We start from the raw sequence: 27,971 nt of genomic DNA, 5'->3' as shown, positions 1-27,971 counted from the left end.
GGAACTAACTTCTGCTACCCACTTCTGCTATAAATTCATCGGTGTAGTTAGTGTGGGGGAGTTAGTTTGTGGAGGAGAAAGAGCAGATTCAAAAACAGTTTCTGGATTCTTTTTTGTTCTGTTTCACTCCTAATCTTGATTCACTAACTATTTGCCTTGGTTGTTTTTTGTGGTTTTGTGTTTTATTTGTTTCAGATCCTCCACAAGATAATGGTGGTTCAGAAATCCTGAAGTATCTATTGGAGATTTCTCAAGGAAGTCCGGAAGGTAAACTCGAAACAAGTCTTCTGCATTTTAATCCATACTGGCTACTCTAAAGTACTGGCCCTTTAGGCTATTAGTATGCTAATACTGCAGATATGATTGAAACAGAGTTAAAACTTGCAGCCTTAAAACTTGCAGGATTTCTGGGAGAGTTTTGGTTGTTGTTTTTTTGTATTACCATTATTTTTTTAAACAAGTATACTTGTTCTCCGCGATAGGTGGAATTTTAGGTTATAGGGCTGAACTTATTATTCTATTTTATATTTTAATATATTTTAGAAATATCTGTATTTGTATGTATATGCATTTCTATGCACATATTTCTGTGTATGTGTCTGTGTCTGTCTTGAAGCAGGAATAATATTCATAATTACATTAAAGCTAATGACTTTCCTGAAACAAATCATTTGTGAAAGACCACATTAAGGATTTTCTTTTCTCCTAAACAGTAGTAAACTTGTTGCATTGTACTTTTATAAACTCGGATATCTCATTTTCTAGCAAATCAGTGGGAAGTGGCGTATAGTGGATCAGCAACAGAATATACCTGTACTCACTTGAAACCAGGCACTTTGTATAAACTCCGGGCATGCTGTATCAGCACTGGCGGACACAGTCAGGTAAGTATTATTTAACAGTAAGGGCTATTGGTTTTATATTTTTCAGAGATTTATCTACTATATATGGTAAATAATTTATTTTTCTTAAAAACAAGTGCATTAATTTCCTGTAGCACAATACAGCTGCACTGATTGCTGGTAATCTTCTGTTGCAAGCTGATGAATTTTTCAAGACTTTCTATGTGCATCTGAAGATTTTTAGTCAAATTGCAATTCAGTGTAGTTTGCTTTCCTCAGAACCAATCTGGAAATGTTTATACTTAAGCTAGAAAAGACCATAATGTTTGTGTGATCTGAGCACTTGCTTGTGAAAGGCTACAGACTCTGATCTGTGTGAGTCTCTACTGACCAACACTGGTGGCTGAAGTTGTAGTAGGGGTAATAATAACCTTTCATGTGGCTGAATCGTTCTTTATGTTTTGCGGTTCCATTTTCCAGCCACTGATTCCTGCCATTCCCTTCTTTGATTTAAAGTCTTTTTATTACCTACGCTTCTATTCCTAGTGCTGTGATTTATTTTTTTTATGATTGAGTACATTAGCGCTCAATACTGTTTTAGAAAAAAGGGAAAATTAGAATAAAGAGCCCCAAAAAAATTAACCAACAAAATTTCTGTGCTACAATGCTAATGAGAGAGATCTGTTAATTGCATTTGCAAGAAACATGCTTGATAGCATCTCCTATCCTTTATTATTTATGTAAACAACTAATAAATGGCTGTTGTAGAACATAGTTCTTTTATCACTTTCTAATCGTGGCTGATTTCTTAGGTGCTAATTGTACCACAGAGCTAACTTCAGCTCCTCTCCTCTTCCAGTGTTCTGAAAGTTTACCTGTCCGTACGCTAAGTGTTGCACCAGGCCACTGCCGGCCACCAAGAGTTTTAGGGAAGCCGAAGCACAAAGAAGTTCAGCTACAATGGGGTAAGCCACTGGAGTATGTCACTGTTAAATAGCTTGGAGAATTTGGGGTGACATTTAAATCCTGTTTCAAACAAACACAGCTCACTGGATACCAGTAATTTTGTAAAGAACTGGGGTCATGGACATGACACTAAACGGTCAAAAATACACAGTTTTTCAGAATACAAGATACACACCAGTATGCAACAGATTTTTTCTTTGCTTTGGTAATCTTACAGCATCCAAGATTCTTTGTGGATTCAATTGTTAAGCTAAGTTCTAGAGCAGCACCATTTCTAACTGTCAGGTATATCTCAATTCAGTATAAAAAATGACTTCTGCATGCCAGAGACCATGTTGTTTCCTAGAAAATCCACCTTCTGGTGGCACCACTTTTCAGAGCCACAGGCAGGTTGATTTGGCAGTACTGACTTGTGATATAATGTGGAAATATTACCAAATATGTTGTTTTTGTGGTGGAAAAGGTGCCTGTAACAAACCAAATACAGGCACAGAAAACAAATAGAGTTTTTGCAAAAAGCTGTTATTCCAAGTGAAGCTCAGGGCTTAGATCATTGTACTGAGATTTAGAATCTCATAAAATAGCAGTGTGACTAACAAAGTTTGAGAATGGCAGTTGTTTGTGTTTTTATTAGGTGTTAGTGGGGCTTTGCCAGAAATCCTATGTGTAAGTAGTAGTTTTGGAGTGTACATGACCCTCACTAGCTTGTGTCCAACAATAGCCAGCAGCCAAGATTAGGTCAGACAGACACCATGTGCCTCATAATTTCTCTCTGACCCAGAAGGAATGTACTCAGCACTAGCCTACCACCATTCTTTCTGAAGTTTTCTGTACCTTTTCTCTCTTCTGCCTTATCAAACTTTTTATTTTTCCTTCACACAACCCCACCTTTGATATGGGGAAAAAAGCAATTCTTCAGAAGAGGATGGTAGCAACTTTTTTTTCCTTAAAAAATAGCTGGGCACCTTCTGGTACCAAACACAGCCTCCCAGGTTTAAAGGTCATTGCCTTGGGAGGAGCTGCTGATTTTGCATGTGACGATCTGACCTGGTGTAAAAATAGTTTTATTCATTTGCTTTCAAAATGTTGATTATATACAAGGTGAAGATAATGCAGGTAAGGCATCTATCAAAGAAGAAAATCACTGCTGATAGTATGTATGTATATGTAGTGTATGTTTGTATATAGGTGTTGTGAATTAAAAAATTAATCTTCCTGGTATATGCCCATATGTTGTTAGTGAGTTGTGTGTTTTCTTTCTAGATGTCCCTCCATCAGAAAGCGACTGTCCCATCTCAGAGTACAGTGTAGAAATGACAGAACCAGAAGAAGTTGTTTCTGAAGTGTACCATGGTCCTGATCTGGAGTGCACAGTCAGCAACCTTCTTCCCGGCGCAACGTATCAGTTCAGAGTGAGAGCTTTGAACGATGGCGGGGTATGTGATTTGGCTTTTCCTCGTTAGAGGTAGTAAATTGCCTGAGATGTGTGATTCTGGACAGTGATTGCGGTAGAGCTGATGATCAGAAAGGTGAAAATGAAGATAGGCAAGAGAAAAAGTGAGAAATGCTTAAAAGAACTTTTGAGGAAGAGCTGTGGTTTTGGATCTAGTACTCTTTTAAAATAAGATTTCAGGTACTAACATGACTTGACTGGCCAAAGTCAGCTGGACCAGAACATGCAGCAGTCATATCTGCTTACAAGAAGGAATCTCTTTACTTCCACTGCATCCCTTCTTTTTTTCAAATCTTAACTGTGTTCTTAACTCTGCTCAAAGATGCAAAGTATTTCTAGCTCCTCTCTTGATTAAATGGAGGGGCTGGGTTTGGCTTTTTGTTGTTGTTGTTTTGTTTTGTTTTGTTTTGTCTTGTTTTTTAACCAGATGTGAAATAGGGGTGAGGGAGTGTTCTTTACCAAATGCGAATGCCTGTCTCCCTCCTGTTAAGTAAAGAAAACACCAGGAGTCAATACATGAGGTTTTTTTGAAGTATATATCCTTTGTAATTCAAAAAAAGCAATCGGTGTTAGCCTCCTTGCTAGCAGAGATGCCTATTGAGAGGTTTTCTGGAACAGTTTTGGTGTTGTTCAATCTTTGTAATGGATCACTTTTCCCTACTTATTAGTATTCCATTCTAAAATAGACAAATATCAGTGTTTCCTCTAATTGCTTATAGTTACATTCCTTTGTTCCAGAGAATGGTTTCTAATTAGCTTGGGGATGCACTGAACAAAATTCATTATTCCACTCACACAGCCTCAGGCTGCTTCCACCTTCTCTCTCTCCTGTCCTTGCCCTGCTGGCTGAAGCCAGTTTTCCAGACTGTTGAAATCTGTCTTTCCGTTTCTTTTGCTAATTTTTACCAAAGGCTCAAAAGGTCTGAACAGCTGGCCAAGCTGCACGTGGAGGCCTCTGACCGCTGGGCACGGTGGCACATGGTGTACGTACCTTGTACCACTGCTCATCAAGTGCTGCTGGTAGACACCCAGACTACAGCTCCATCATATGCCATCTTTTTGCAGTTAACATGTGGTGAACATTTCATGCAGAAGTTGGGTTTGGACTCCAGTACGTGCTTTGCTGTTGCTGAGCTCCTCCTTAAAGCCATGAGGGGAAGCCAGTTATGCCAGGCTATGGCATAGCCATGGGAACACGTTACTTTGAGCTAAGGTGGAGGGAAACAAACTGTTCCTCAGTTTTCTATTGCTGAGCACACATTCCTGCTCTTTGATAAATTAGAAGTGGCTTATACTTTTGCAAGCACTCACTTCTGCACAGGAGGATGCCCTGGAGCAGCTGAGGTGCAGTTTGCTCCTACCCAAGCTCTCCTCACATTTTAACCTTGCAGTACTTTTTGTGGTCTAATCCTGTGCTCTGATATTTGGCACTGCATGTTGGAAGCCCAGTTCATCTTTGAGACAGTTTATTGCATTTAAAAAGTTTCTGTGTGCTGTTCCTGATAATCACTTAAAAACAAACAAACAAAAAAAACATTGGAAAAGCCTTTGAGGAACATGAGATGTATGTTTATGTATTAACATATAGACGTCTTGTTTCCCTCTAGTACGGGCCGTATTCGGAAGCTACAGAAATCACCACGGCAGCAGGACCACCCGGCCAGTGCAGAGCACCTTCTCTGTCCTTTCTGTCTGACACACGTGTACTTGTAAGCTGGGAGGTAGGTCAGGTGCCCTCGTTTAACTTCTCTTTTACTTACCCAAACTAATGGGATCATTGTGCACTTGAAAGCTGGCTCAAAAGCTGTTAACTGGTTTAGAACAATTTTTTGCAAGAAAAATGTATATAGAAACTCCTCTATTGTAGGAAGTTGTCATCTCTACTTTTCTTTTTAAAGAATTGCATAAAGTTGATCGTGAGTCATCTGGACCAGCATTCAGACACAAGAACTCCTACATTGGCGTCTGATGATAGTTGGTCTGTTTAAAGTGCACTTCGCAGGCTTTTAGCATGTCAGAATGTCCTGCGGTAGAATTGTGAAGGCAAATATTTGATTTTGGCTAAAGCTGAAGTCTCTGATATGAAATTAACTCTTCACAAATGCTAACAATTCAGCTTTTCTCAAAAATTGTTTGTCTCTTCCCCAAATATTTACTTTTATTTTAGTTTGTATAAGGTCTTTCTCCATTCTTCACAGCCTTAGACTTTGGATTCTTTGATTAAGTCCTAGCTTAGATGCTGAAATGTGGATCGGTGTCATTAAAAAAAAGAAAGCTATATAATGAAGGCAGAAAGGAAAGGATATTGTCATAAGTAAAGCTGTGATACAGAACAATGAGGCTGAAATTCTGCCGTAGACTTTCTCTGAAATCCTAGCAACTATTCCGCTCTGCATCTTCCAGTTTCCCTCCACTAAAGGATGCCTTGGTTGCGAACTGTTATTGATGTTCATGTGATGTTCTCAAAGTGATTGTGCCAACAATATATCTAAATACAAACACAATCCGAGTTCAATTTAATAATGAAACAGGTGCATTCGATACAGTTTTGGGGTGTTTTGTTAATATTTCTTGCAACATTTTGTGATTTTGAGGTAAAGTTGCACTGAGCTTTTAGATGTTAGCTTTTAAATGAGTGTATGAAACAGGAGTTTGCTCTCCTCAGCCATGAGTGAATGCTGCATTGTTTCTTGCAGGTTCTGTATTTATATGCAGGATACATTTGTCTATTCTAACAGGAAATGAAGCGTTAGAAGGAGTAATGCAGCTTGCAGATGGTGACATTTTCTTCAAAAGTCAATCTTTTTTAGCTGATAACACAAAGGAAAAATAGCAGAGGACTGGAGATTTTGGTTAGCCTGCAGATGACTCTGTGTTTTTTTACACATTGTTTTAAAACTATGGTTTTTAGGGTAATTTTCAGTTAAGATGATCATAATTTTGTTCCAGAAAGTGTTGAGACGCTCTTTTTTAGTTACCTCTCATGTTTCCCATGCTTAGCAGTTCCCAATGTTCCTACTAAAGTAGCTGGAAGCTCAGCGACAAAGCTGGTGAACCCTGTGTGTATGTTCAGGGTGATCAGTGTGGCACGCAGGGATACTCCGTACCTTTTATTGGTCATCAGACCTACTACAGTGGAAAATCCATGTGGTGTTTTGCTCAGCCCACCACTCGTCTCTGTTTTCCCAGTAACAGCTATATTGACAAATTTGCAGTTGCTAAACTGGATGACTGTTTAACTTTCTCACAGTTTCTAGGGTTGTGTTTTTTTTTTTTCCAAGCAGGTTTGCCTTTGTAGTTGTATCACTTTTCTAGTTCCCCATTCAGAGAATTAAAAGGAGAGCTTGTTGCATGCCATAATCTGAAGGTCTGTCATATTCTGGGCCGCGCTTCCCTACATAAAGCAGAGATTCCTCAAAGCGCTTCAGTTGACACAGCACAGCACTAGGCAGTTCTTGTAAAAAATAAAATTTTGGTTCAGGAGCCACAGCATTATGCCTGCACTGGCTCATCTTCAGCAAATTCCAGTAAAAAATACAAGGACAAATTCAGTATTCCCACAGCAGAATAATAAAGGCATTGCTGAGCGCATGTGGAATCCAGTAAGAGTCTTTGTGTGGACATTCATGTACGCAGGTCCACCCTCCCCTATCCCATACTTTGGCCGTTAGCTCGATAGCTGACTTTCGCTGAAAACCTCAGACAAGCTACTCAGTTGCTGAGGTTGATCTTTTCTCCATAACACGAACAACTACGTCAGGCTTGAAGGCTAGCTCTGCCAGAGATGTTCTGATCACTTAACCGCATTGATGCTCTTTGTGTTCTCCACAGTCATGCTTCTGCCAAGCCAGTGGGGGGAGAATTTATTACTGAGTGTTGTGGTGAAAAATGAAGTAGCTGCATACGCTTTCTCGTTTCTGTGACTTTCAGATAAATTTTGTGCAGAATTGGCCTGTTTCACTAACCTATTATGGAACGCTAATTCAGGGCATTTCAATTTGCAGAAGTAATGGCGTATTAATTTCAAAATAAGAGATTTTTTCATATTCTTAATTCCTAACCCAGTGAACCACAAGGATCTGAAGTACTCATTTTTTAATTGACATAAATATTTGTGTTGCAGAGTCCTGAATGTTCTGGTGCCGACATCTCTGAATACAGATTAGAGTGGGGAGAAGATGAGGAATCTCTACAGCTTGCATACAGTGGCACAGATACATGTTTTGAAATAAGTGAGCTGTCAGCGGCAGCACAATACTGCTGTAGGCTACAGGTATGGAAGTTTATGCGTGCATTGCAATTTAAGATGTAAACATAGCTGCCTTCAGCTACGTGTGGCTTTTTTTTTTTTAATATCATTAGCCACTATGAAGTTATGTGCACTGTAAGTTGGCAGCAATGTTAATTTATTTTAAATAATGCAGACTTGTTACGTGGTTTAGTTTCAGCACTATTCAAAGTGATAAACAAGGGAGCTGGTATAACTTTAGCTCATGAAAATTGCTCTCATGTCTCATGTACTTTGTTTTCAGTGAATAATATATTTAACAGCCACCTTGCCCTCTGATGTTAAAAGAAAATGATGGTATTTTAGACAATTTAAAATAAAATAAAATTCTTGGTAATGATAGGTAAACAACATTTACCTCCCAACTGGTTGTTGAAGATTCCTCTAGCTTAAATAATAAACTCCAACATCTGTTCACGTATCAAATAAAGCAGCTGAGTAGATTCCTATGTAGAAGGTTGTAGCTGCCAGAAGACGTGTCTTCATCTTGTTTTCTCTTACCATTTTTCTCACAGATCTGCAAGACTCAATATCATACAGTCTCTATATAATCTCTATTTCTTTGATCTTTTTGTCTCATTTCAGTAAAAAGCGTAAAAATACAATATATAGGTATATATAAAAATACAGTGTTCTTTCCTCCTTTATGTCCACTGAAAAAATAAACAGAAAGTAAAGTAAGTGGGAGTAAAGTAAAAATACTTCGCACAAGATACTGTTCCAGAAGATTTATTTGTATATTAAGGCAGAATACCACCAATAAATCCAATGAAAAGCTAACCTACCCACCCAGCTGGCAGCGTGTGGACCACCCAAGGTCATTTCTTTGATCAAGGACAACATGCTTCTGTCAGGAGTTTCCTTATTATTTTTTTTTTAACAGGATGTTGAATTTTTCATACAAAGTAGCTTTCGAGCAGTTGGCCAACAGCCAAGGAGCAAGGGCCTCACACCTCCAAGTACACTCAACTGTGTTTTGTGACTTTTTGGGAACTGGCCCCATACCTTGTCTTGGCAGCACTGGGGAAACTAATTGAAAGAACGTGGATGGGTGGCTTGGAAGTCTGAGCCAGAAAGTGCATCTGTTTGCGCAAGAGGGAAGGCATTCAGAACCCGCTGGGCAGGGAGGAGAGCATGAGACCACTTCTGCGGTGAATGGTGGGGAACTCCAGGAGATTTTGATGTTAAAAATGGAAACAGCCAGCTCTATAGGATCTTTGTTTTCAAGTGGGCATTAATTTTAAATTACCTGCCACAAAAATGTTGTAAGCATCTACCTAGGTTTTAACATGGCCAATGTAATTTAACCCATTGACTGAAGTGAAATGCACGACAGCACCAAGACATGGTGTTGAAATCCATCAGTTGGCCCTGCATTCCTTTTTAGAGGGCTTTGTCCTGTAGATACAATCTGTGTTATATGGATATGCATATCTCAGAAACCACAATATAAGCTACACATTTAAGCAATTACAAGAACAACAACAACAAAAATGTGTTATGGACAAAGAAGGAGAGCTAAATAGTGTCAGAAATCAGTCTTTTTTTTAAATAGTTAGAATAATAGTTAATTTCATCGCTGTTATCAGCTTTAACAGAAAATATTTCTTCTACATTTTAAAAAATAAATATTTCCCAAACAGTTTTTACTCTGCTTTCTAATAAACATCCAGCACTGCTATCTCAACCTACAGTAACCCAATAAAAGAGGAAATTGAGGAATCAGGCATATTTATCTGCAGGGCAGACAATTTATCCTTACTGTTGCTCAACTTTTTTTCCTGTGGTGAATATTCCTGAAAACAACTGTGGCTCCTGCAAAGGGAAATATTGTGTCAGTTAGGCAGGGGGAATATCTAGGAAGCAAAGAAGAATGAAATTCCCATCAGTTATGATGATGAGGTTGTCCAATAAAACAGTTAAAAGCACCACTAAAAATAATTTGCTGGGAGCAAGATACAGATCGCCAAACACTGGTTTAGAGGCAAGACAAATAATATCATTGGCAGACCACAAAACAAGGCTCACTTTTAACAGCTCTAGAAGAGCTTCACTAAATAGAAGATGTCCCTGGAGCAGGATTTGTTTTGAAGGGCTTTTTAAAGGCTGACAAATCTAACTTTATTATGTCTTTCTTCAGTCGAACAAAATGCTTCCTGGAAAAACAGAATATGGCTTTGTATTTGTACTATGCGTAGCAGAAAAATATTATTCACTACAGCTAAGCATAGGCAAGGGATCCAACAGCTGCTTGACTTGTCCTTTCCTTGCCGTCGTAGTCCTACTGGCAAGATTGTAATCCCAGGTGTTCCAGGTTAACTGTAACCTGGGGGAGAATCTGGGCTCACTTTCCCAAGCGCAGAGGATGGTGGTGGATGTTACTGAATGTCAAAAGCTACTTTCGAAGGCCTGTACCTTCTCCACTTCTGTAGCCCAGACGTCCTGTCGTGGGCTCTGTGTGTACCTTGTGGGCTAGCAGCTTGCTGGGCAGTATCAGGAGGAACAAGCCTAGCAGCAGATCAGTGAAGGTGGTGTTGCTCATTACTTGCCATTCGTTAGCATCTGGATCCTGTCTCCAGTTTTGCTCCAGGCAGAGATTGAAACAGAGCTGTTGAGGCAGGATATAAAGAAGAAAAAGTTATCACTGAGGGCAGTTAAGGATGTTAAAGGTGTTACAGAGGGTCTCCTTGGAGTCTTTATCCTTGTAATTTTTCAAGTCCCAACAGGACAAAAGCCTGAGCAATCTGATCTGTATTCAGCTTTGATCCTGCTTTGAACTGAAGTAGGTATGTCGCAGGGTCCCCTCCAGCCTGAATAGTTCTTTGATTCTGTGCACAGGAGCTTGGAACAGTCCTGAGAAGGTAACACTGCAGCACATGCAGCATTTAACACTGGCTGAGAACCAACTGATCAGAAAAGAAGCATGTCTGTGCAGTTGTGCGGTGTTGAGCTTTCAAAAACTTCAGCCTCTAATTAGTGAGCAGACTTGGGCTGGATTTTGAACTTTAGTTTCCACTGGGATCCTGGATTTATGAATCAAGATGAGAAGCTTGCTAACTGTTTTATAACAAAACAAATTGATAATTTGGTCTCCTCTCTTGTGGAAAATATTGAGCTATGTGCTTTGGCAGTAGTTTGCTAATAATCTGTGACCCCTGGGGAAATCTGAGTCATAGACTTAATGCCATGCTGAGTTTGTATATTCTTATATCAGAAACTTTTAGCATCAAATCAGCTATTCATTATCTGAGTTAGGAACCTGTGTAGTGCTCAGCAGGCTGAGTGCCCCTATGTCTAGGGATCCTTACCTGAAGTATTTGATGTTGCACTCTGCAGACACCTGCTTGAGGTTTTTATACAGGGCCCCTTGACAATTTTGGGTGTCCGGTGTGCTGGACAACATGATGTCACCTGTCACTGGCAGCACGATGACTCTGACATTTTCTCTTACTGAACAATTTTTGCTGCGGATGAAAAGATTAGTGTTAAGTTTGATTAAGTAGCTGTTAGGGAAAATATAAGTATCCTCCAATTTATCTGAGTGACACTCCTGAGTAACAAAGGAAGATATTAATTAGCATAGGTGAAGGGTATGAATCATCCTTTAGAGAATGAGCCAGTGATACATATCCTCTGAGGAGCCCATGCAGTTGTTCCAGGCTGCACAGTTCATGATTAAAAACTTGACAGCCATTTGAAAGAGAATATTTATCCTATAAAAATGTTATTTTGCCACACAGGCTATTAACCAGGCAGGAGCTGGGCCCTACAGTGATCTGGTAACCTGCCGAATCCCCGCGTCTGTCCCTGATGCAGTCTCCATCCTCTCTGTGCTGGAGGATGAGCACATGGATGCCTATCAGCTATCACCCTCTGTGTGCCTTGTATTGAACTGGGAAGAACCATGCAATAACGGAGCTGAGATTACTTCGTACAACATCGACCTTGGTGACATCAGCATTCCCGTAGGAAATGTAACAAGTTACGTTGTTCAGGATTTGCTTCCAGAAACCTCATACCGGTGAGTACAGTTTTTTGATATGGTACAGAGCAATCAGGCTGAGAGTACATGATTTATTTTACATGAGAAATGTTTATGGCACGTAGAGGGAGTGAAAAAAAAAAGAAACCAAAACTAGTGAGCCTAGAAATCTTCAGTAATTCATTTATGGAATGAATTGCAGTAGTGCAGGTTCAAATACTGTTTTTCCCCACCCTCCTTTTTCCTATTCCTCCTGTCCTTCTTTTTCTTTTATTTTCACGTTGCTCTGCTATGGTAAGACTACTCTGGTAGGTAAATAAATTCCGGAAATGGGAGATAACTAAAATTAGAATGCAACTTCTCATTTTTTTTTCCAGATGCTTAGCAGTACTGTTACAAGTTTATTATTAAATATATTGATCCCTGCAAGGTGATAGCAATTTGTACACGGTGAACTTTTATTTATATAGCTATAGCTATTTGTTATTACTAGTGTTTGGAAATTAATTAAAAGATAATCTGAGTTTAAAACCATTTCCTCATAACAGTTCAGATTATAAATTTCTATGTGACAACACAAACGTTTTATTAGTAGTTTAATGTCTTATGTGTTTTTTCCTTAATGCTAACTAAAACTAAAAGAAAAAAATAAGAGGGTACTATGTAGGCCATGAACAGCAGTGTAACCAAAGATGTGACAAGGGAAATTCTATTTTAAGTACTGTTCTAATAAAAACTGAAATCTGGTTGCACAGCTGTAAAATATGATATGGCACAGAACTACTATAGCATTTTTTTTGTATTCACGGTCAAAATCCTACAGATCTTGTAGAGTTTAAATAAAAATTTCAGTTCTCAAATTTTAACCTGAACCCTAAAAAAAAAAGTGAACTTCTTGTAGCAAATACTCAAATATGCATACTAGAAGTTATTTAAAGTAAGCAGCATACTTTCATTGCTTACAGTGCCTAGTACAGTGTGTCCTCATTGTTGCCTACGGTATTTAGGTTTTAAAACCACGTAGTAAAAAACAAAAATGTAGATCGATTTTTAAAATACATTTCTCTGACAATCTGAAAAAAGGAGAAATAGGAATTTGGTAACTGAAAGCCCCTCAGTTCCAGATCACTTATAAATACAGGAATTGCAACTGCATTATCGCTGTCTGCAGTTCTTCAGTGGCTTGTAATTCTGTGACCCTTTTTGGCAAAGACAGTAGGGAAGTATATGTTTTTTTTTTCTTGTTTTCAACTGTGTTTATTGCCAGCAAGAAGCCTCTTGTTCCCTCCTTGTGTTGTCTTCCGTTTTGTGCCAGCGAAGTATTAGTGTATCGGTCCTGACTGGGAAAACTGATCTTGGTGTAAATTGTCCTTGTTTTTTTTACCTTTTAAATGGGTAGAGAGAAGGGAAAGGGGTAAGGGAGGGATAGAACCACCTTTTCTAGAATATATGCTGGCCCAAGCAAGTTTAAACACAGCACCTGGGTAAAGCTGCCCAGCAGTCTGAGCCAATTCAGGTTGCTGGTGATGTTCCCAACCTACCTCCACCTGTGTGTTCTCCCACTTCTCTCACTCCCTGCACTGGTGCTTATGTGATCTTACTTTAAGGCAGACTCAACTTATGGAAGAATAATCAGAAGTGTAATTCAGCTGGTAAGAAGGTGAATGGTTTGTTTGACTGGCTACCCAGCTGTGGAGTTGCGTCATCTTTGGGCAGTCCTGTACTACCCGGTGTCTCTTCATGTGGTCAGTCAGGAGTCAAAGCAGCTAACTCAAAATGAGACCTTTGAGCAACACGGAGTATCTAAATCCCTCACAGAAGTCTTCATTCTTCAGTTCTTCAGTCTCTTTTCTTTAGCTGGTTCCTGGTTGAAATGATGGGCAGGACGTTGCTCTGCTTTCTAATCAGGTTCCAGTTTTGTCCCTGAAGCTCAACGCAGAAGTGGTGTTGTGCTGAGATCATACTGGATTTCTTCTTTTTTTTTTCTTTGCATTCTCATTTCTTGAATTTGTTTTTAGAAAACATATTTGTAGTCAGGGAGTCTGGTTGTCTCTGATCCAAATGAAAAGGCTAAAGCTAAGCATGAGCATTAACTCCGCAACTGTTCTAAATATTGTGGTAAGGCTAAGTTCCTGCCAAAAAAAAAAGTGTGAAGAGCACAAACAAGTAGATGACTAATATTATATGTGAGTAACATATGAAAGTAATATGAAAGTAATAATATATGAAAGCTCTCTTTTCTTCAATAAAACAAGAGGAAGGACTTCCCAACTCCCAAATCTCGTGTCTGCCAGGGAAGACAAATGAGAAAGTTGAGTTGCTCCTTATGCAGCACCATCTATAGTTTGAAGGGTTTTTGCTAATAAAAACATACATCAGAGTATTTTTGCTGTTGATCAATAACTCGTTCATTGGTATTTCTTCCTTAAGCCTGTATGTACCTGTCTTTATCAGGGACCGTCTGTGCCCTCAGAAGAGTATCCCTGAGAACACCATCCCTTTATACATGTCCTCTCCAGTCTTCTGTGCTGTTGTAGGCCCCGAGGACCACATGAGGAGGACAAGGTTGATCAGAAGGTTGAAGGTTTTGATCAACTACCATGCATGGCTTCCTGTGAGCTGCTCCAAAGCAGAAGTACTATTAAAACAAAATGGAGTGAAACGTGATGGCAAGAACATGAGAAACTGTTGTGCTTTATTAGAAAAGCAAAGGTGGAACATTTTTGAAAGGCAGACCCGGAAAGAGTTTTTGTTAGAGACAGCAGTCAGTTGCTCTTGCAGACTGGACACTGTATATTTCCTTGCAGCATGTTTTAGGCTGTTTTCTAAAAGGTGATCGGTTGGTTCTTCTTCTCACCCTCCCTCATTTAATTAGGGTATTTCAGAACATCACTGATCTCATTCTCTAAATTTGTTCACCAACAGTTTTTCTTTTCCTGTCAACTTTGTTTAACTTAACCAGCTCTTCTCTCTCTCCAGTGTTTATTCCCTGCTGCGTTTAAAAGCAGTGAATGTGTTTTCTTCCAGGCTTTGTTTTTCCTAGACTAAACAAGCCAAACACTACTGGTTTTGAGACTAAGAAGTCTCTTGCCAAAGCTTCAGCAGAATTTGAAGCAAGTTAGCCAAGGGCTTAGATGCTTTAGTTGGAATTCCTCTGTCAGTGTTTGTGTTTGTGGGAACCCTGAACTTGAAAGCAAATTGTGGTTATTTTGGATCCACCAAAGCCAAAATTGGAAAGGAGCGTTGTTTAGAATAGCAGTGTGATTCTAGCAGTATGTCTACGTGTGTCTGCCCCGCTGTGCTTGTTAGCTTCGGCCTGGCATTGCTCTGCTGGGATGCGGGGATGGCAGCCTGTGAACGACTCAAGTGCATGGCAGAGCAAGCTCAGGGCTCTTTGCATAGGTGGCTTGCAGCTGACACGTTTGGTGGTTTCTGTCTTGGTAGCAAATCCATCCAATGTGCCCCAGGAAGGTGCATCTCAAAAAATATTCAAAGCATGAGGAACCGGGGCGTGCCTCTGCCGTGCAGCCAACGGCCAGGACAGGGCTGATTTCAAGACGACTTCTCCAATGTCAGGCACCAGCCCTGCTTTTGCAAAAAGCAGATGCCTCACAAAAGCACTCTGTAAACATCACGGGTGGTGAGCAGGCCAGCTGCAGAAATATGTCTGCGAGTTGTGCAGCCTTTCTGTTTTATTGACATAGTCACAAAGCTCTGGGAGCTCTGAATATAGTGTAATGATACTTGGACTGGTTTTCTGTGAACTGATCTAACTAGAAGTGAGTAAATAAATATTCCACAATAAACAAGTATTTGACAGTAATAGAAATATCAATTTTCTGTTACGCTGTGTTCCCAAGCTTTGCTCTACGCTGTCCGTGGTTAATTGTGCTGCTCTGTTGAGACACTTCACTGTGAAACAACTTCAGATTTTGTTAAGAACGCTTATTTTACTATGAAGTGACATAGTTTACAGAGATGTAGTAGCCTTATTCAATGTTAATAGCAACACTTATTTCTAATTTGGTTTAGGAATTAGCCATTTTTAATTTCTGAGTGGTATCAAGGGAAAGGTCTTCCAGGGTGAAAAGAGAAGAATGTACGTGAATGCTCACGTTAGCAATTTCTTAGTGGGTTAAAAAACAAAATCTGTGTTCTGAGTAGAAAACTGAATCATGCCCCAGCTCCAGAATAGTGCAGTCTGAGAGGGGATCTGTGGGGCTGGCTTGTTCTGGAGGCTGTGGAAGACTGCTATTTTTTACATTCAGGCTGATGGTGCGGGTACACCAAGCTGCATCTCATCCCTTTTGAAGTCTGGGGCATTTTAACTCCTGCAGGTTTTCACACATATGTATTGCAACTGGTGGCATTCTGCTTATGGGAACTGGTGAATCAAACTCTTCACATGTCAGACTCTGAAAGATTAATTCAGAAATGATTTTTCAGCGTGCTGGAATACTACACAGAGGATTTTGTGACCTAACTGAAAATAGCATCCTTTTTAGTGTGTTTATTTTCCTGGGTCAAGAGTCTTACAAGATATGACAATCTGTTAAAGGTCTTTTAATGGTTTCTAAATTTACTTTGATTTTTTTTTTTTTAACTGTTTAAAAGATGCAGTGGGAAAATGTGAGAATGAATATAAATATTTTGGGGCTGGGGCCTGCAGAGTTAGATACTATCCCCAAGTATGCTCTTTATATTTTCAAAAAAAAATGTTTTCAAATTTTGATTGTCAGATTTTAAAACAGCCTTTCCAAGACACTATTTTGGGCACTTTAACTTAAGTTAAAGACAGAAATCTTTTCTGAAAAAGTTGAAGGAAATTGAGAAAGTGATTCTCAGAAATTCTACTTGTTTATATACTAATTTCACATAAAAATAAGGATGTTAATCGGAAATGGATTGTCCCAGTATCATTTATAGAAGCAGTAATTGGTTTCCACTTAACTGTGGAAGTTATCAAGCCCACAAGGGTTGTGTCACCCAGCAGGAGGAGCTCACTGTGACCCAGGATGGGGCAGGGCCATGAGAAAGCACCTGAGATGGAGCAAAGATGCTGTGGTAGAAGGTGCCATGTGCTCTCCTTCCTTCTCCAGGTGATCCCCTTTTCTCCCCTTCTTCTTTCTGTCCTTCCCTTTGGATATTTTTGAAGCCTAATATCCATTGAAGAAATGCTGCTGTGCTTCAGAGGGAGGTGAGAGCTGGTCTGGACTAGATGAGAGCCTGGACTAGATCACCATGTGCACAGAAAATCAAAACCTGTTTTTTGTGTGTCTGACAAAGCTCAGGACCTAGGAACAATAGTGGGAATTTACAAAGAATTGTATGCTGGCATAATGTACAGAAACAGGCTGGCCACATCCAACCATGGTAGAGGCAAATAAATGAGTTACTGCTTTCCCCATGTCATCATTCATCAGGAAATATTTCTCTATTCTAAGGCTTAAGAATTTTCATCACTCTTACTGTACTCCTAGGTCAGAAGGGGTGGGTGGGTTGGTGTAAACGTGTGTGCATCAGAAACACCACACAGCTGATGAAAACAACCACAAATGAGAGAAGAGGAAGAGCCACATTTTTACCTTGTGCAAATACCTGGCACAGGGAGGACAAGTAAATGTAGCCATGTGTTTGCGCGCACATCGTAAAAGCATGTGTCAGGTAAGAAACGTGATGTGGTGTTTGAGAGATTCACTTCAACTGCTACGTGGTTTCAGGTGTGGTAGCTGCCATTTGGAACCGAGTTGGTTATGATGTTGGAGGACAGGTGAGGTGCAGGTTTAGACTCTGGGTAATACAAAATAAAAAACCTGTGTGCTCTGGAGCATGTTGCTGTAATCAGTCTACAAAAAAGTAATAGTGTTTTGTGCTGTTGATGTTTATGTGCATATGCTAACAGATGACTTGCCAGAATCCACTGAAAATGCAGGCAATTTTCACATTTTTTACTGGAAAGACTATTAAATATTAATGTAATGATTTTTCAATCTGAAGCAAGCCAACACCATAATATGAAATAAGATCAATGTCTATATTTACTACGCTTCCTAAGATAGCAGAGAAGCCTTTTGTTCTTTTTCCTTCAACTGCTTGCATGCAGTTCAAGAGGAGGCTCCCACTAGACCTCTCTTCCTGCTGTCCGCTGGTTTGGAGGAGGATGAAATCAGTACTGTGCAGTGTCATCAGTTGGTCAGGATGCGTTTCCTGAAGCTAAAAGGGGATTAGAAGGAAAATGCAGCCCAACAGTTCCCCTCCTAAGGCAACCAAATGATGCCTTGCCCCGGCTAGATCAATAAGCAAAGGTTTGACCACACATTTACACAGGTGTGTGTAAACACTCTACGTTCTTAGTGCAAAATTATTTCAGATGCCTAATTAGTAGGTAAGGCTCTATTCTTTTGCGATATGTTTATTAATCATTTAATCCTTTTTGGTTTTGAAATCGCAGAGAAGACGGGTGGTTTTTTTCCTTTAATGCTACATAACCTTTTTCAAACAGTACACCTAGAAACTTATTCTTCAAAGCAATTTTTCATGTTATATATATGAATTTTAATCACTTGGCTATTATTTTCATTGAAGTATGTATGCCAACCATAGATACTTGTATTTATCTTCTTTCTCTGAAGCAGGGAGTTGTGATGGTATGTAAGATTCTGCTCTTCTCCTTTCTTCCCCTACCACCTTCCCCAGGGAGTTTCTGGTTCTTGGTGGCTGATAGTTTTGAGAAGAAGCCACACTTCTCGTAGAGAGTCTTTTCCCATGAGAAAATTCAGGGCTGCTGTGCACAGAATTTCCAAAGTAAATGGCATCTATCCAGTGATCTAAACTCGACTGTACTGTCTAAAAAATAATTAGTCTGGCTCAGCCTGTTTTCTCTTATTCTTTCTTTGATTTAACAACCTTTTGAAACCTTTCAGGCTCATCTGTATCAATATTTCTATTTACATGGAATCTCATATCTAAGGCCCTCAAAACCCTTTCCAAATGCATATTTCACGTTTGTTTTGATGTTGCTGTTGATGTTACCATAGTAAAAGACTACCACTCCTCACTCATTCCTGTAACAGATTCTCGTTGTGCAAATTATTAAGCTGAGGTACAGACAGGCAAGAGAGAGTGACAAAACAATACAAGCCAGGAGCCATTATATTAAGAAAGAATGAATTTAGAAGACTGGCTTGATCTTAAGAATATTCCTAAATTAAAACTTCTGTGACTAGGTTGGTGGTCTAGTTTTTTCTTCTCTAAATGTCTTCAATTTGTTCACGTTGTTCAAGAGCTTTTGTGCATCTTGTCAGAGTAACTTGAGTCCAATTCTTAATTAATATAAAATGTTGTTCACTAGATAACGTTTCCATGGTTTGTGTAAGATTCTGAGAGCTGTTTCCCCATATTTTGCAAGTTACTAGGATATCTGGCCCCAGACCACCACCGTGTAGAAGGGTTGTGGATTTAACCTTCCAGGGTTAGCTCTTCCCAGTAGAATTTCACGTGCTTCAATAGTGTGCTTCAGGAAACGCTGCGCACGCTGAAATAACACTGTTCTTTGCTCTTCAGAGGTGTTTAAAGGTTTCATGGCAGTTACACCCATGCTTTCGCTGAAATCATTATTTCGAAGAACATGGATTAGTTCATGAACTTTGTTAGAAAAACACAAAACACTTTCGCATTGTATGTATTCATAGTTACACAGTTAATGTTTTCCAGGTCTCAGCTCTGTCTGTGCCTCTGTTCTTTACAGTAAGGATATTTAATCAGCAGTTCCCCACGTCATCTTGCATGACTACAAGGAAGATTCATGTCTTAAGAACTGTCAGAGTGCATACTTTGCAATCCCCTTGGCTAGATTCTTACTCACTGTTGGCAGTCATTCACTGTGCCAGTAGTACCATTGAGGAAACGTGACTGCTTGCAGTCTAAGATACCACTTCACCATCGCTCCAGACTGACAGGGTAATAAAATGCATTAGCTAGACTCACGTGTGGTTAGAAGGACTGCCATCAGCTTCTGAGATTGCTTAGCCAAATCTTTCTGCCTCTGCCTTTCTGCATTTCTCAATATCTTCAGAGCTGCTCTTAATACAAACAGGTTGATAATACTTGATGGCTTTATAGAGGCTTTCACCTTGCCAAAGCAAAGCAGTAATAGCAGGGAGAGGGTATTGGTGATGGGCCAGTCTGGGCCAGAAGGCTGTCTTGTTCCTTGAGACTTACCTACACTTGTGAAAGCACTTTATTTAATACTCGTCTTTATCTTGTTCATTTTAGGATCAGGATCCAAGCTGTCAATGAAATTGGAGCTGGACCATTTAGCCACTTTATTAAAGCAAAAACTCGGCCATTACCACCCTTACCTCCTCGGTTAGAGTGTGCTGCAGCAGGTCCTCAGAGCCTGAAGCTGAAATGGGGAGACAGCAGTTCCAAGCTTCATGCTGCGGATGACATGGTCTATATCTTACAGATTGAAGACAGAAATAAAAGGTAAGAGATATGATTCTCCTTGTTGTGTTAATGAAAATGAGTTCTGGCTCATCATAAGCACTTGTGAATCACAGTAAGAAAAGTGTTTTCCTGATTGTTTCCTTCTACAAATGTGTACAGGCTGTTGTTTGAACAGGGATTCTGTGCCTGTAGTCTACCAAAGCAAACTGCATAACTAAGTTATGCAATATGCGAGTGTTGCCTAACTGTCTGATCTCTTCAATGAATAAATATCATAGATGGCTCCTAATTTACCAAGAAACACTCTCAACTGGTATAATTAGGTAAAGTAACTGATGTATCAAGTAGCTAATCCACAGGGACCTTCAGTACGAATAATAAATCTGTGTAAATTAGCACGATTCTTTCAATTTAAATAGAGCTGTGCTGAGTTTGTGCCAGGGGAAGGTCTGGCCCAAAAGCTCTAATTGTAAGCAATAAAACCACCATGAATAATGCCTAAATACCTCCCAGTGTTTCAGCCGTACTGATGTAGAGAAGGTACATGCTCCCTTGTATTAATACTGAGAGGTGCCCAATGAATATAAATGCCCATTTGAAAGTCTGGCTGATAAAACAGTTTCTAAAGAGTGCAGTGATGCTTGGCAGGAGCCCATCACCTGCAGCAGCATGTGATCAGTCCAGCTGTAAAGAAACATCCAGTAGCTTCTTTTGTTTGCTTTCATGTAGCACTGCAGGTAGGAGGATGAAGAACTGCAAATTGTTTTGAACCTGTTTTTATGTTGGAGAAGGAATTTTCCTTGTAAGAATAAAATATGTTATGTTACCTGGCAGCAAAGAACCAAAGCTTTTCCTAGCATCACCATTTGGTTTTGCACAAACTTTCTGCTGCAAATGGTCTCTGAAGAGCTGTTAATTAGGAGGAATTGCTGCTCCTTGCACTTGCTACTCTACTATGTCTTCCATGCTTTACATTTGAGTCATAGTCCACATGAGCTCCCAGAGATGCAGAGAAACTACTCGTCTATGTTGATTACTTGAATGGAGCCCTTGCATGCAGTGGCTGTCCTTTGTGGCTGGGTTTGTAGCAATCTCCGGTTAATATCTGAAATGAGCCATAGCCCCCAGCCCTCATGCTGATGCAGTGCGTGCCAGCGTGGGCACAGCACCCGAGTGGGATCAGTGTGCTGTTGTCTCTGAGAGGTGCTGTGTTTGAGAACAGCTGGGGCTGACAGATCTTGGCAATGTGGGCTATTGATTTGTTCCCTATCTGACCGTCCCTTTTTCCTCCCCATTTGTGTGCTTCTGTTCCTGAAAGGATACAGCGGCAAAGTTTTGTACGTTCAGGAGAGCTATCGCTCCTAAAGAACAGAAAATGACAGCCCACGCGTGAATTGGTAGGAACAGCAGTTAGTTACACAGGCAGGAGTCCTCTCAGATCATTCCCCTAAAAATAAACCCCGTGAAGGGTTACTCAGTCACGTGTATGCCTGTGAAAAACACTGGGATACAGTCCTTCGAGCATCACTGGCATTCCTAGTTGTGCAGTGCTGTAACGGGCTAATCCAGGTAAACTATGGGGGCCTCATGGAATGGGATAATGCTAGTCTTTAGTTTAAAAAGAAAGAAAGAAGGAAAGAAGGAAAGAAAGAAAGAATATGATCTAGAATAAAGATGATGATTTGGAATTTTCTATGGCTTGAAAGGGTTGTTGGAAGGTGCCATGGTGTCCCCTCTGCTCAGAGAACGGATAGCACCCGACTCTGGGCAAGACGTGGATAACTCAAAATCACTGAGCCAGAGGGTTGGCCTTTGTATTATCCTTCGTCTTTCCGAAGTTACTGTTACTATCTTCTCTGAAGCATCTGAAAGTACTTTGTCTGCTTTATGTTGAAATCCCTCAAGTCAATATTACAATTTCCCCTTTTTAGTGAATCTGAGTATGCAGTTTGTGTATTGTAGCTTTCCTTGCTGATGAGGTTTAAAATCTGAGATAATTTTAAAGTGACGTTGAAGCATTTTCACAAACAGAAATGCAAAGGTGAGCAAATTCTTTTTAAAAACAAAAATCAATGGTAAGTCAAATCTGACCCTGATGGTTCTATTAGGCTTTTTGTAAAGATTCGGCTTGGGCTTTGTGCAGTGATAGTCAGCCAGTGCTCTTGAGTGTGTCTTGGTCATTAAGAATTGTTTTTAACTTTTCCGTGCTGTAATGAGGTATAACAGGCTGGTTGTTGCAGACTAAATGTTTCATTGATTGCGAGACCTGTGGAACAAAATACTTGGAAATCTCCTGACACTGATTAATACAGGGGCTTGGAAAGGTGTGCACATCAGCAATGTACCTGCTCTCTCCCTCATTTGCTCTTTGGTGTGTGACATTTAGGGAGATCAAATTAGCATCTCTTGTCCTTTCAATTATGTGTAGCATTAAGTGGAAATGAAGAAAAATCTGTTTCTAGAAAGCACAATACATGGGAACGTTAGTTGAAGGAGGTTGACCTTTATGTAAAGAGGACGGTAAAATTTCTTTCTTTTTAAAATAAGCTTCCAGTTGTGACTTCATTTCCCAGCTTCAGTAATGTCAAGAATATCACGTTAATCAAGTTGCACTGTTTTCCAGAATACTGTGGATTTTTCTTTTCCAGGTGAAACAAATGAATCTAATTATAGTAATTCTGATATTTTTTCCCTGTACTGGTAATTAGTCTTTAGTTGTTCCTACAACTAATTATACCCCTTTAGTGTCTTAAAACGCTTACAGTGTCTAGTCTGAAAGATAGAAATAGCAAGTACGTTATTTGTGGGTCATTCATCAGTCACTTGTGCTTCCTTTAGGTAAATATATATTGCAATTAAGGTGGACTCTGATTTTTGTATGTATCCAGACATAAATAAAAATAAGTATAATTATATTTTAAGGGAATCATTGGGATAGTGGGATGAGGAGCATCTTAGATATTCCTTTAATATATCAGCGAAGGATCATTGACCATTCTTAGCCTGCTTTTGTAATTGGATTGTAAAGTTGTGTTTGCTGACATTCTAAACTGTAAGTGCTTTTGTTCTGTTTATTTGCTGAATAAATGAGTTATGACCCTATATCACTGGGTAAGCAGCAGGAGTAGCATTTCCCTTTCATAGCATATGAAAGGTTGTTTATTTATATATTAAACTATTTTAAAATACTTTGTTAAACTGCAGGTATTTGCCATTTAAGGAGATGTAATTCTTGGGAAAAAAAAAAAAAAGGAAAGAAATAAAAAGAAAATTAGATCCAAAAATAGGATCTGCCTAATGACTATAAATTTTAATTGGCACACGCTGGTTTTCTGGTAACTGTCTTTCTTGGTAGGCGTATTCAAATATGAATATCCCAAAGGCCACAGGCACACACAGATGTACTCCTGGAAAATTCTAGCTGCAAGGAATACAGGAATAAAAATTGCAAACAAATGATGTAATCCCTTGAACTGATTTCCTTCTTCTTGCATAGCTTTACCTTAACTTGAATACAGGGTGAACTTTTCCTGAGCATACCAAATTTCTTTTGGGGATGGTTGTTCATCATCTGTGTACAGCTGCAGGGTCTTGCCTTAAGGTTGCCAGCAAAAGACTAATGACTCGATGCCTTAATTTATATGGAGGTCAAATCCTGCATTGTTAAATTATTTGGAGCTCACCAATTAACTTCAGCAGGCCAGGTGTTTTTCAGACTGTATTTTCTTATGAAGCTGTACCTTACCTACCTGCATGTACTGACAAAAATGAAGCGGTGAGATTTGCAAAGCAGTAATAATGTGATAGTAATCTGAAACGTGAATGGGTCGGCAGAGATCTATTGCAGCTCTTTATTCCCCCTAAGCAGACAGTAGATCGATAATCTCAGTTAGAGGAGCACTGCCTCACCCTGACCCTTCTACAGAGTCATTTTGGAAGGCTGTTCTGTTTACTTCACAAGGCATCACCCCTCACGCTCCTTGACCAGAATTGCTGCTGCTAAGAGCATTAATTTGCTGCTGCTGCTGGACTGCGTTCTCGTCTGGTTTGGTTTTAGCTTTATTAAGGCTGTTCTTATTTCTATCTGCTGTTAATTTTGAACACGTTGCCATTGCAAACCATGGTGCTGGTAGCTGCTCAGTAATCTAGTTCTTCTGTGCCAGGGCATTGGATGCTCTTCATAATTTCTCCCAGATCTTTCATTCAGATGCTGTTATTTCACACTAAGTTGTGCTCAGTATTCTCCGTTCTGTCTGTTCAGTGACCTCTGATGTGGTTGCACACAAGAACCACATCGGGCACTTTGCCGATCTATCTTCCATTCCTTTGAAAGTGCTCAGAAGCTGTTGAGATCTTACTATGTGTTTTCTATGTGTTTACTATGTATTGTCCTCGGGAGTCACTCAGAATCAAGATTTATTCTCAATCTCTCTCATTCTTGAGGCTGATTTTCAATATGTCTGGTTGTCTTTCTTCTTTATGACACGCCTCATCTACCACCCATGTAAACAGCAGAATTTATGTGGTCTGTGTGCGGTTTTTCTTTGCCAACTTCCCAGAAGTCTAAATGAAAAAGGTTGCAGTCTGAAAGGGGGCAAAAGGGAAGCAACCCAAAGCATTGGCAGCTTTCTTCTCTCTGGCAATCTGTCAGGACAAATACAATCCTAAAGCCATGAAATGGCAAAGCGGAGTAGGTGGGAAGGTGGCTGATGCTTCGATTGAGTCTTCTGTAGTCACCAGCTACAAATCCAAGCTACCCTCAGCAGTGTGAACTTCGAGGGGAAGGTGGTAATTGACCCTCCAGAAATTAATTTTTATTGCTAGCTGGGAGCTTCTGTATGTTGAGGCATCTCCATTTTCAGTGAGTCCAGAGACGTGACGTGGGGCTATCTGTGGTGAATAAGGATTGCATGCTCAAATTCAGCAGCAGATGTAAGGGTGATCTAGTAGAAGTAAGCTAAAAATCAATTTTGGCTGCAAGTGCTCCTTGTCTCGCCTGTGGATGTGCTAGATAATTAAGCAAAGAAAACAAACTCTTTTCATTTACCTGTTAGTACTTCTTCTCCTGCCTCTTTCCTCTCTCCACTTAGTTTTGAATTTCTAAGTACGAGGACAAAAACATGGTCTCCTTCAGTGGGTCATGTTGTTGTTACGCCTGTAAACAGAAATGCTGTTGCTGGTGTAGGGATGAGGTTGGTTTCTAATCATGCTATGAGCAAGCGTACGTTATATGCTTTCCAAAAGGCACCTTCTAGAAAACATCTTCAGGTCAGAGGGGCCAAAGTGTCCCATCTGTTCAGTCCATGCCTCAAATTAGGGCAGGAAGTCAGTGTCAGGAGGTTTCTGAACAGAAAACTCTTCAGGAACCCCTGCCCCGGTGTTTCCCTTCCCTCAGCACCTACCTGCAAGCGGAGATGCCAAGGAGAGGCTTGGGAAGGGGCGCCAAAGCCAGCATTCATCCAGCAGCACGGCAAGCCTGGGTCAGCCTGGTACTGGTCACAGGAGCACCGAGGGATGGGGATGCTGCAGATACCGAGCTTTTCTCTTTGAGCTGAAGGCCTTGAGATGAAGTAGAAGTGGAAAACCTGTGTGCATAGAGGCCCACTCCAGACTTAAGATTCTTATGGCTGGGGAAGGGCAGGTTTGTCACGTTGCGAGAGGTATTAATTCATCATGCTTTCTACTTAGCTCCTGGCTCTAGGGCTCCTCTACCGTCTGGCTTGAAAAAATCTGATGGTACCTCTGTTTTGACGTCCACTGAGATGGATCTCACCGTTTCCCTTGTAGTAAGCCAACCCCATTCCCGTGACACCTAGGTGTAGCAGAGATGCGTGGCACTCGCTGGCATCAACGGGAGAAACTTCACCGTGACGCTGAGAGGTGCAAAGCTTTCCGATCAGCCCCGGGGTGCCTGGGCTGCAGGCAAATTTCCCCAGGCAGAGCATGATAAGGGGAACCTTTGCCTTGCATCGGAGGTAGGGGCGTACTGGAGATAAAATCTGCCCCCACGAGCGAGGGGCAGGTGCTGCAGAGGGGCTGAGCCCGCAGTGGGGCTGCCCGGCCTTGTTCTGCTCGAGCACTTCGGAGAACTGAATGTTCCCTGTCTCGGGGGGTGAATTAGATGTTTTTGTTTTGAAGCTTTGCTGGGTGCGACTGCGTAGTGTAGGGAACCGCTGGTGGGGAAAGAAAATCACTTAAAGCAGTGAGTGTTTGATAATGTTCTTTAGAGAAAATAAGAGGAACAGTCTAAAAAAAAAAGTAGGTGGGGGCTATAATTGTGCAGATAACTGGGACATTGCAATAATAACATTAAAAGAGCTGTTGGTTTGTGAAATTTATGTACTTTGCTTTCTAATTGTGCAGTTGCCCGTGTATACTGAACAGAAGCCTCGGGTCACCAGGTCAGCCCCGTGGTGTATTAATGCCCGCGATCCAGCCAAAGCTGTGGCAGATGACCACGTTTTTCTGGGAGGCAGTAAGAGAACCATTCAGATGGCCATTATAGCCCCTGTACTTGGCTCAAGATTGCTGTCTTATTTAGTACTGTACATTAGATTTTCTTTCAAATGAAATTGTTGCAAAGACAATTGTGTTACTAAAATATAAACAAAACCAGAGGCTTTGAAAGCAAACCTGCTGATTAGAATGTGCTGGGTGATAATGAATGAAGGCAGAGCAAGTATATTCATAATCCTCTGCTTGACTGGAAGTGACTGAAGTGGAGGAAACAAAATAGCTCAAACATGTAAAACATTTCCAAGAAGATCTTCGCAGTGAATAAAAAGGTATTGATGAAAAACTAGCAGCAGTGGTGTCTCCCAAACAATCATTCTAGGACATTGTGTTCTCTCTTTTCCTCTCTGTGTAAGTAAATGAATAATCCGTGACTGACATGAGAATGTCTGGGGAAGAGAGAATTCAGATCACTCAAGTGAGATGAGGGGGAAGAATTCTCCGGGGAGAATCTTTTTCCCTCGAGAAAGTTGCTTTCTTCTCGGTTTTGCTGTTACTTACGTGGAGAGGAGAGGCAATACTGCATCGCGTTAAATCCTGATACCGCAGGTTAGCTTCTGGATGATGCAGATTTAAAATAAATACAATTACTGTATTGAGGATACAGTTAGCCTGCAGAGGTAGTCTTTTCTCAAAGACAAAATATCAGATAAGGAATGCAGCTTAATATCTTTCAAATTTGGCTGGGCAGACCTTTTAGAATCAAACTTCTCTTGGTGCTCATTAGCGTACTCGGGGGCTTTACATGAATGGTTCAAGCAGGTAGGGACTAGAGAATGAACACGGCTGGGATGCACTCGAGCATGTTTTGTGTTTTGGTTTTGTCCCTCTTAAAAGGGGAGAGTGTTAAATAAATAAAAACAGAAGTATAAACATATTTGTGTTCCTATGTAGGAACAAGAACACTTTTGGCTTGTTTAAATCCCTTGTGTACCCATCCTATCCTTGCATTTTTACATATACAACTGATATAACATGACATTGGACCTGCTAGGGAACTCATCAAGTACAAGACTGCGCTATTTACAGAGAGCTTTAATTTCTGTCAGTTCTCAAATTCAGTTCATCTTTCAGCCCTATCAATGTGTAAGACACGAAAAGCTCAAAACTAGCTTATTCTTAAGAGAAGGTGTGGAACAGGACTTGGATGAAGCACAGCGAACAATGTCACTTTCCAAAAAGGCAAAGGTATATAGAGCTCACCTTTAAATGCGCTTTTAAATTTGCCTTTAGATTTAGAAAATCAATTTGCAATAATATGAACAAATTGTCATATTGAGACAATTTTAATGTGCACAGACATCACTGTAGTGGTAAGCAATCACACCGAGTAACTGAACTGTAAGATCATTGCAGTCCTTCTGCAGAAAATCTAGAAGGCTGAAAAAAGATCAGAGGATATATTGCTCCAGTTCTATAGCCGTTTACATCAGATGGGAAATGTACTATTTTAAAACATAACAGAAGTAACTCTGGAGA

The 27,971-nt window shown here is 40.2% G+C and overlaps 1 protein-coding gene across 1 annotated transcript in view; it reads left to right on the top strand.

The window, feature by feature from the left end:
• The window catches only part of FNDC3B (fibronectin type III domain containing 3B), a 178,688-nt gene that overhangs the window by 136,343 nt on the left and 14,374 nt on the right, over positions 1 to 27,971 (top strand). Inside the window, exons 16-23 of the mRNA XM_035334452.1 lie at positions 196 to 267; positions 766 to 884; positions 1,702 to 1,807; positions 3,072 to 3,244; positions 4,869 to 4,982; positions 7,385 to 7,534; positions 11,290 to 11,570; positions 19,806 to 20,018. Of these exons, the coding sequence (XP_035190343.1) occupies positions 196 to 267; positions 766 to 884; positions 1,702 to 1,807; positions 3,072 to 3,244; positions 4,869 to 4,982; positions 7,385 to 7,534; positions 11,290 to 11,570; positions 19,806 to 20,018 (1,228 nt within the window). The remainder of the gene's footprint in view (positions 1 to 195; positions 268 to 765; positions 885 to 1,701; positions 1,808 to 3,071; positions 3,245 to 4,868; positions 4,983 to 7,384; positions 7,535 to 11,289; positions 11,571 to 19,805; positions 20,019 to 27,971) is intronic.

Source organism: Oxyura jamaicensis, chromosome 9 (genome assembly GCF_011077185.1).
Source record: "Oxyura jamaicensis isolate SHBP4307 breed ruddy duck chromosome 9, BPBGC_Ojam_1.0, whole genome shotgun sequence".
In the NCBI taxonomy this organism is placed as follows: domain Eukaryota; kingdom Metazoa; phylum Chordata; class Aves; order Anseriformes; family Anatidae; genus Oxyura; species Oxyura jamaicensis.
This window is presented reverse-complemented; position numbering and strand designations above follow the sequence as displayed.